The sequence below is a fragment of the Eucyclogobius newberryi genome, unplaced genomic scaffold (assembly GCF_026437365.1).
Source record: "Eucyclogobius newberryi isolate DKJ021-1_F unplaced genomic scaffold, fEucNew1.0.hap1 SCAF_5, whole genome shotgun sequence".
NCBI lineage: Eukaryota > Metazoa > Chordata > Actinopteri > Gobiiformes > Gobiidae > Eucyclogobius > Eucyclogobius newberryi.
This window is the reverse complement of record NW_027316167.1, coordinates 24,120,902-24,130,261: the sequence shown is the minus strand read 5'-3', so window position 1 is coordinate 24,130,261 and position 9,360 is coordinate 24,120,902. Positions and strand designations below refer to the sequence as shown.

Sequence of the window (9,360 nt, the reverse complement as noted above, 5' to 3'; positions counted from 1 at the left end):
GGCCCGCGCAAGGGGCGGGGCGGGCGTCGCCGTCGCCAATGCGGCTGGTGCAGAAAAGTTGGAAAAGCTGTTTTGCGGCAAGACGCGGCGCAGAAAATTATCAAGAGATTATGCTCTAGTAACGTGCTACGCACTGGCCGGAAGAAGGAAACAAAACAAACCTGCATGAGGTTTCGGCCAATCACAGAAGACGTGAGATTCTCACTGAGACGAAAGCACGTGTTCCGCTTCTGTCATTCTGACATCATGTCTAAGGTCTAAACTCAGGCAATTGACAATTACAGGTTTTGACAAGAAACATTAGTTTCTCACTCTCTCATCCTCTTGAGACTGTCTCAATGTGGTCATCTCACAGTTTAGGTTGAATGGGATGTGCCGTAGGGCCCCTAGGGCCCGTGGACCATGTGGATTAAGTAAACAAACATGCGCGACAGGTGACATTATTTGGAGAGTTCATAACTTCTAAATATAAACTTACCAAAGGATGTTCAGGGATGTTCACTAGAGGTGAGCAGGGTCAGGATCAAACTATTAGCGTTTAATCAACGCGTAAAATTTTATGTAAAGCCAGACAAAGTCTTTTGGGGGGGAGGGGGTCCAGAGAGAGACAAAAAAAATTACGTCTTTTCAGCTTCAACCCATTTTGAGATGATCCCTAAAGCTTTCATTAAAGGAAAGATTATTTGATTATTTAATACATCGACAAATTATTATTTTCTCGCTAGCAAAACATAAATAGAAATGTCAGCATAATAATAAGTGTCAAGGCTCACTCAAAAGGTAGTGAGATATTACTACTCCCACAAATAAAAGTGCATGCCTAGGCCTGCTACTGCTACACAACTCACCAGCATATAAAGTACTATAGTTTTACGTTTTGTATCAATAATTAGATTTTTTTTTTAAAGAAAAGTTGTTATAATTATGCATAATATGACCGTAAAATGTCCAGCCCGTCGGTCCCTCTTCTTCTACGTCAGACAGCCAGAAGTCTGGCCCTGTGACTCGTTTGCTTTGAGACATCATCGCCCCCTTCCGTGACTTATAAACCCATATTCAATAGACCAAAACTCTTTGTATTGAATTTGAACTGTAAACTGAAGAATATTTATTTTTTGTATTTATTTTATACACATAGTTTGTAACTGCAATTGTATTAAGCCTGATATTGTTTATATTATTGTACATTTGAATTAAAAATAAAATAATCCAATGCACAGGAGTTCAGAGCCCACCGGTTTCAGTTTTGCAAAGCTCAGCCTTTGCTCGTATCCTGGACTGACACCTCAACCCAGCGCGCATAGTGGGCGGGACTTCCGGTGCCGCGCACCAGGAAGACACGGATGCGAGGAAATACTGCTAGATCGTGCATCCATATGGTCATTTCATAAAATAATATTAATGTGATTTAGGTCAATTTTCTACCCAGTAGTTTTTTCAAAATGCTGTCTTTAGATTTCCTCGACGATGTCCGTCGCATGAATAAGCGGCAGGTAGGTGTCTGTGGCGCGTGGGAGCCTCTTTGTGTGAGCTCGGAGCTAATGTACACGAGCTACACAACACACCAGTTAGCGAGCAACTAATGCCACTGTCTTGTTACAAACTTCTGATTCTGTTAAAAGTTTGTTTACCACCGTGTGCGTTCGTTTGTTTGTTTGTTTGTGTGTGTATGTGTGCGTATAAATGTGTGTATATATATATATATATATATATATATATATATATATATATATATATATATATATATATATATATATTATATATATATAAACTATAACATTATATTATATACATGTATGTTATAGATAGATATCTACACGAGCTACACAACACATTTGCTAACGACATTTTATATATATATATGTATGTTTAGATAGAGTGTGTTGCCAAGACCCTCGCTATACTATACTATCCCGATACAGGGGTCACGATACGATATGTATCCAGATACTGTGTAAATGCCTATACAATTTCCTCATTACGATATGTACCCCAATACATTTTTGAAAAAAGGGTCTTAAAAATGTCATGTTTATCCACAAAACACTTATTTATAAATCCATTATGCTCTAATAACTTCATACATCCAACCAACTGATCCAAATAGAAATATATGGAACACATTCTAGTAAAGTATTACATGTTTCATGGTCTGAACATGCTGCTGTAGCTTCTTCTGCACAGATCAGCTTCTGATCAGGTCCACAGCTCCTTCTCACCTCGGCCGAGAGGAGCGCGGCACAAACAGCAGATCAAAACTATTCCACCTTATTTAAAGCCTAAGGGCCACAAAAATATTTATATATATATATATATATATATATATATATATATATATATATATATATATATATATATATATATATATATATATATATATATATATAATTTTTTTTTTTTTTCAAATTAAAAAATCGATATACATTTATAATCTATACTGTGTGCGTATCCATATGGGGTCCATGACGATATATCTCCGTATACATTTTTTTTTTAAACACAACCCTACTCTGTGGGTCCTCCCTAAGATGGCAGTATTAGATTATGTAATTAATTGTTGCTAACTTGTCTTGGTTTGTTGCAGCTCTATTACCAGGTGCTGAACTTTGGTATGATTGTTTCTTCTGCGTTGATGATCTGGAAAGGTTTAATGGTTGTCACTGGAAGTGAAAGTCCAATTGTAGTCGTCCTTAGGTAAGTCCCCTTCTCTGTTGGGGTAAATGTACAAGAATGTCTGTCTGTAGACCTCCACAAGGATGCACCTTCACTGACATGTCCCTGACAGTTTTTCATTATTTACTCTGGAAATGGTATGAATACACTTTCTAGTAGTTGTTCCTTCAGTACGTGGTCTATTTGAATTTTAAAAGGTGTTCAAAAGGTTATTTTTTAGAGCAAAGCCCATCAAATATTGTGTTGTGGTGCTTCTGTTGTATCTGCTCTGGTCTGCTTGTTTTTACAAACAAAGACCGCTAAATTCACATAAAGGTGCACGAGCATCTTCTTCACTTACAGGGACATGTGGATGGAGGTGATTCGTGTGAGGGCGGCGTGGTGGAGCCTGTGATGTAGGGTCCTACGTTTGTCATAATTGTGCCTCCAAAGGTTTGCATCAAGATTGGCAAGGTCAGAAAATTCCTTTTTCACCTCCCCTATTCCCGCCCACATCCTTGTACTTAGTTGTGATTATTTTGAGAATAAAGACTCAATTTAAAGCCTCATTTCAAAAATAAAAACACTTAAAAAATATGCTGCTTGTTATGGTTATATGTGACAATAAAGAGGTTTATCAGTTCTGCAATTCTGAACAGGCACCTGGATATGTTTCTATTACTAAGCCGTTTGGATAAATATTGCAGTTTACGATGAATGATGATCTACTTGTGTTTATAATATTGTAGAAGAAGAAAATAAACTGATCCCAACATGTTTAAAGCTTGTTTGCTGGGTCCTGAACTGCAGCAGTAGGAGCTGCTAGTTTTTATTTCACACCACATGTCGTTTCAAGCCAGAAACTAGGCTTTCAGCTCCAAGCGTCACATGTGCTGTGAAATAAAAAAATGGGAGTTCCTACTTCTGTGCGGATCCTCTTTTGAATGTTTTCTACTTATGTTATATTTAATACCAAGTATCTGGGGGGGGAATCATAATTTGTTTCATTTAAAATGTATTTAAATTGACATTTGCAGCTGTCTCTGTCCACATTTCCTTTTCACTTTGTGTATGTTTCCTGTTCGAGGGCTCTGGTTTCTCTGACCACTAAAAACATGTAGAATAGGCTCCTCCCCTTTGGGGCCAGGACTACCCTTAAAAGGAGATACAACATCACAGTGGGAATAATGCAGGATGAGAAGCAGTAAATGCTGAAATGGTTATTGAAAAGTGTCTGCTAAAGTTGGTGTAGGGACATAAACAATATGGATAAGCATCCTCATGACATCACAAGTCGTAACCGAGCCTTTTGAACTTTGGAAAGGGACCAGCTGTGCAGGATTCTGTGTGTATTCTGTTGAAAAATATGATTATAGCACCTCTAAACATCATAAAGAGTTATGTTGCGTAATAATGGGACATTCTCTTTAATGTTCATTTTCCTGAACATAATGTGTTTTTGCTGCATGTGCATGTTCTCTATTTCTGCAACTGTTTCTGTTTTATATCGTTACAGTGGTAGTATGGAGCCAGCTTTCCACAGAGGAGACCTCCTTTTTTTGACCAACCGTGTAGAGGACCCCATCAGAGTTGGAGAAATTGTGGTGTTCAGGATAGAAGGCAGAGAGATTCCAATAGTGCACAGGGTACTGAAGATCCATGAAAAGTATGCCACCTTTCTGTTTTGATTGTACTTTGTGCACCGGTTACATAAGCTTTTTGGTACTCAGTATGACCTAGAAGTATTTTTAAATTTTGTTCAAAAGAGCTTCTGTATGATATGTTTGTGTTTAATTTATAGGGAAAATGGAGACATTAAGTTCTTGACTAAAGGAGACAACAATGCTGTTGATGACAGAGGGTTGTATAAGCAGGGTCAACACTGGCTGGAGAAGAAGGATGTGGTTGGACGAGCCAGGGGGTAAGTCCATTCACAGTTTCTTGATATTGATATGAAATGTACTAGCTTGGAATACTGTACGGTCTATTAAAATCGAGTTGAGGGATGTAATAGATGTAATACATAGATTGATAGAAATTGATTTCAAGGCCAAAATGGAAGGATTGACTGAAGTAAACACAAAGTTGAGGTCAGATGTAAGAGCCCACAACTGATTGCTAGAGGCAACTAAAGATACTTGAGTAAGGTCCTGAATAAGTCGAAACGTCTGAAGACTGCCCACCGTGACCATTTTAAAATGCCAGATTGGGAAAACTTTAGAGGGTGCTATTGTATTGAATTGAACAGAAACCAAACAAAAAGGTTTCCGTCTTGATGGAAGACTCAAATACAAGATCAAGCCATAATCTGATGTTGATGTGGTGAGCTGTGTTGTGCTCATTTGTGTGAGTATGTGCAGTGAAACATGGAGATGAGTGTAATTAGATGGTTTAAATAGCATAGCAGCTGGATGGGACTTTTATGAGCTTTGGACCACGAGTTGTTTTTGGATAGATTCCTGCATGTTTGTCTAAGCCCTCTCTGCACTGTATGTACATGCAGATGTATGGGTCATACATGTAAGGTGGAAAACTGTTACATAGCCTTTTTTCAATCACAAAAACTGGGCTTAACCAGGTCAAAATTTAACCTTGGCCCTGATATAGTAATTTACATGGGTTAGTTAGGTTGTGTAATACGTAATTATTAATGAATATAACTTTATAACAAAATTTAGATATTTTCATGACAGTGGTGCTTTATTCAGTCACCTTCACTCCACTTTCCAAAAACACTCTGAAACTCTTAGGGGGCTCGAAGTTGCCTCAGTGAAGCAGATACACCAATGACCTCAACAACAAGTCAAGGGAAGATTGAGTCAATCTTAAGCTGTTTCTTAAGATCACATGTTCGTACTTGTGTAAGTCTGCATCATTCTAAGACATAAATGGTAAATGGTCACATCTTTATATAGCGCTTTTCTACCTTCAAGGCACTCAAAGCGCTTTACATCAGGGAACCAGTCACCCATTCACTCACACATTCACACACCAGATGTATGCAGACACTGGGGGCAACTTGGGTTAAGTGTCTTGCCCAATGACACAACGGCAGTATTCACATGAGGCAGCTGCGATCGCACCGCCAACCTGCGGGCCAGTCGAACCACCGACCTTTGGATCAGAAGACGAGCACTCTACCACTGAGCTACTGCCGCCCAATATAACACCTTTTGCTCACAAGGGTTGGTGGGTTTCCTTCTCTGACCCTGTTATTCATCCTCTCAAGATGCAGTTGAGATCAGATACAAAAAATAAAGAGCCTTTGCGCTTTTTAAACAAAGTCACCTTCAAAATGAATACGCTTAAGGTGAAATAGCTCTATTGTTCATTATATTCAGTGATTGCTGAACAATGTAGACCATGGGTACTTGAGATATTTATGAGAGTGACTCGGGGTAATGACCACTTTACTTGAATGAACAAAAATTCAAGCACCTCAGTTACTGATACCTTTACAAGTTTTCTGATTACCTTCAAGTGTGTTTGTCCCTTTTGGCCATAATTTTAAGTTACGTGTTATATATTTTGTGTTGATGCTTAGAATGTAGTCATGTTATTTATATTATTTTTTAGAAAGCCTTTTTAAAATAAAATAAATAAATCCAGGGAACCAAATTTTAAAAAATGGACTAGAAAAGGGCATTTCTAAGTTATATAATTTAAACCATATGTATTTATTACTTTGCAGCTCATTAAGTTTCAGCCATAGCCATAGAATCCTCAAGGAAGGATAAGGTTCACAAGGTAACTTAAGTGTCATGTCCTGATAGACTATAATCTTCTGTCTAGGTTTGTGCCATACATCGGAATCGTCACCATTCTCATGAACGACTACCCCAAGTTCAAAGTAAGTTGAAAGCTCAAATGTGCCTTTTCAAAATTCAAAACTAACATGATTTTTTGTTGCAGTATGCCGTTCTCTTCATGCTGGGGCTATTTGTACTGGTCCATCGAGAATGAGTTGACTTCAAGACTCGGAAGAAAGAATACCACATCCAGCCCCATTTGTTGCTTTTCAGAAACATATTTAAGTTAGATTTAGTCACATTCTGACTGCTTTTTGTACAATTAGTTGAATGTTTTATAGAGGTGTCAGTAAGATGTTAATGTTAACATGACAAAAAACATGACTCAACTTTAAAACATTTTTGTTGGAAAACTTGGTAAGATTTATGTAAAAGTTTATCTTCAGAATGTAAAAGAGCATTCTTTCCTGTTGAAACGTGACATATTTTATGCCAAATAATACAAAAGTGAATTAATAAAAAAATGAAAACATGGTCTTGTCCCTTTCGTGAGATCTGATGTCCGAATTTACCATGGTAATATATAATGATATTTTTATAATGAATCATGATCATATAACGGTAATATTGTTGTTGAAAGCATAATGTCCTATTAAACATTTGCACTAAATAAACACTGGGCTCTCTGTGAGACAAATTCCCCTTGAGGCAATAAAACTGTCCCATTCATCCAGGAGTCCTCTGTGGGTGGTAATTTGTTAGGCCAATATATGCAAAGCCAGATACAATTCTCTGCATTGTTTTATTACAATGTGTCAAGTAAAGAAAAGAGAAGGTCTAATTCTTCTGTCTGTTCACTGAAGCAATATTTATTTTGCCATCTTTAACTTTTGGTACCACTGTCTAAACAAGCAAATGCCCTGCCAATGTTGGCATCACCATACGTCATACCCATCTAAACATGACAGTGAATACATTGATGCAGGAGCCGTGGCCCTCCAGCCTCGGGAGCCTCATTTGGAACCTATGACCCAATTTATCTGATTTCAGCCAAACAAAGACTCAAAAACCTGAGCAAATGACCTATAAAAAATAATGTTCTCCCTTGCGAATGTTTAAGTCTGATTTATGTTTCTCAGCAACATCAAGCGCCCCCTGGTGTGGCTATATAACAGCATATAATTATCATCCCGCTAATTCTTCTAGTTTAGAACAAGGCTCCATGAATAATGGTTTAAAGCAACTGCAGAGTGATGCTGTTGGTGTCCACTAAGCAAACATGTCTATCTTAATTAAAGTTCAATTCTGATAATAAGGACCTATGGCGTTTTTATGCATGTGTGAATACCAAAGGTTATGAAAAGAGCACAATGCAGTTGCACCTCTGGTAACTTGCAACTTAGCACTCTGAAGTGACAAAGAAGTGCCATAAGTGTCTTATCAACTCTAAATTAGCAGCAAGAACCAGCAGGTTCGTGCATCCTCCAAGGACTGATGGAGATCACAGCATGTCGCAACATGGCCAAATGTCATGCGGCTCATAAAGACCAGGCAGGAGCAGGGATTCTGGATTCAAGCTTGAAGGGACTTCACACGGACAAAGGAAACAGAATATAGTTTGGGAATCGTCAATGTGCTTTACGGCCACAAAGAAATACAGTTTAGACACATAATAATCCCTTTTCCCCTTGTCTATGGTCTATACTGAATACATTCTTAAAACTCATGTGATCTGGCAGCCAATACCCAATTAACATGTGACCATTACGCCCCATGTCTTGTTCAATATTGATATATTAAAATTCGGTCAATAAAGCGTGTGAGTCATGTCCGTGACCCTGTGCAGCCCTGTGGAAGCTGCGCCTGTATAAAAGCTGTAGGCGCCTTTGCGCCGCACACTTGGGTTAGTGCGCCTAGAGGACGGAGCCGGATCGCGCGTAATAATGAAAGGCACTACAATCCATAACGTCTGCCATTTCGTCTTATTTACTTATCTTGTATTTGTATCGTTCATGCCTATCACCGCTGCAGTCAGCTTTGACCTGACTGAGCTTAGGAATAAAGTGGCAAAGATCAAAGTGAATCCAAGAGGAAACCTGTGGGCAACTGGTAAGAACTTTGATGAAAAACACTTAACCAGTGCTTTAACTAAAAGGTTGAACAAAGTTGTTGTTTTGTTTGCTTTAAGGGCATTTCATGGGTAAGAAGAGCGTGGTGGATGCCCCTCTGCTGCCCTCCTTACAGAGCCAGAGCATGGACGCGCTGGATGTGTCGGTGCCCGCGGAGCAGAGCGCGCTCGCGGGGATCTTTCAGGACTTTCTGCAGATGGCGTTAGAAACACAGAAGACGCAAGAAAGTCGCTCAAAAAATCTGGTCAGTGTCATTTTAGAGTTTTAAAAATGAAATAGCCTATCTAGCTCACACAGTTTTGTTATTGTAACCTATTCTATTTCAGGAGTCCAATTTATTGATGGAGGTTTTACAAAGCTATTTGCAAGACAGAAAGTGATGAGAAGGACCAGTTACGCTGCATGAACATGGAATTTCTTGTGTCATCAGGAGACAGATTAATATGATGTCTTCAGTTCCAGCGTTTTATTACTGTACTTTGTCAATAACTGTGAGATTAACCACTAAAGCTATCTGTTGTTGACTCATGGTGATTATTTTACATTGTAGTTATGCAATACAAGTATTTTCACCACTGTGATTTTGGTCTTTGGAGAAAACTGAAACAAAATGCTTTTTTGGTGTTATGAATAAATAATATGCTATATGATAAATGCACACTATAGGCCTAAATGTCTAAGCTTGAATATTTCAGGTGGAAAGCTCTTTAGATCAATAACAGTGCAGTGAGAAAGCCTGTATCCCTGCCTTGGGCAAAGACATCACTTCAAAAATATGCTGTTGTTATTTATATGAATACACCCACAATCTGCCATCTTTAGGAGATTGA

The 9,360-nt window shown here is 38.4% G+C and overlaps 2 protein-coding genes across 2 annotated transcripts; both read left to right on the top strand.

The window, feature by feature from the left end:
- The first annotated feature begins 1,288 nt into the window (after positions 1-1,288).
- Positions 1,289-6,895, top strand: sec11a (SEC11 homolog A, signal peptidase complex subunit). The gene is made up of 6 exons (XM_072465428.1): positions 1,289-1,493; positions 2,585-2,694; positions 4,169-4,318; positions 4,454-4,573; positions 6,445-6,502; positions 6,565-6,895. Exons 1-6 carry the CDS (start codon positions 1,443-1,445, stop codon positions 6,613-6,615), a joined length of 540 nt encoding a protein of 179 aa, XP_072321529.1. The 5' UTR covers positions 1,289-1,442; the 3' UTR covers positions 6,616-6,895.
- A 1,420-nt stretch (positions 6,896-8,315) lies between these two features.
- nmbb (neuromedin Bb) lies at positions 8,316-9,115 on the top strand. Its single transcript, XM_072465529.1, has 3 exons — positions 8,316-8,510; positions 8,590-8,774; positions 8,857-9,115. Exons 1-3 carry the CDS (start codon positions 8,345-8,347, stop codon positions 8,908-8,910), a joined length of 405 nt encoding a protein of 134 aa, XP_072321630.1. The 5' UTR covers positions 8,316-8,344; the 3' UTR covers positions 8,911-9,115.
- The last annotated feature ends 245 nt before the right edge of the window (positions 9,116-9,360 follow it).

Bases quoted from the DNA above. Each gene is read 5' to 3' on its own strand.
- sec11a (XM_072465428.1), top strand. From the start codon at position 1,443: ATGCTGTCTTTAGATTTCCTCGACGATGTCCGTCGCATGAATAAGCGG. The intron at 4,319-4,453 runs GTATGCCACCTT...TTTAATTTATAG, and splicing joins GTACTGAAGATCCATGAAAA to GGAAAATGGAGACATTAAGT. The intron at 6,503-6,564 runs GTAAGTTGAAAG...TTTTTGTTGCAG, and splicing joins ACGACTACCCCAAGTTCAAA to TATGCCGTTCTCTTCATGCT.
- nmbb (XM_072465529.1), top strand. From the start codon at position 8,345: ATGAAAGGCACTACAATCCATAACGTCTGCCATTTCGTCTTATTTACT. The intron at 8,511-8,589 runs GTAAGAACTTTG...GTTTGCTTTAAG, and splicing joins AGGAAACCTGTGGGCAACTG to GGCATTTCATGGGTAAGAAG. The intron at 8,775-8,856 runs GTCAGTGTCATT...ATTCTATTTCAG, and splicing joins AAAGTCGCTCAAAAAATCTG to GAGTCCAATTTATTGATGGA.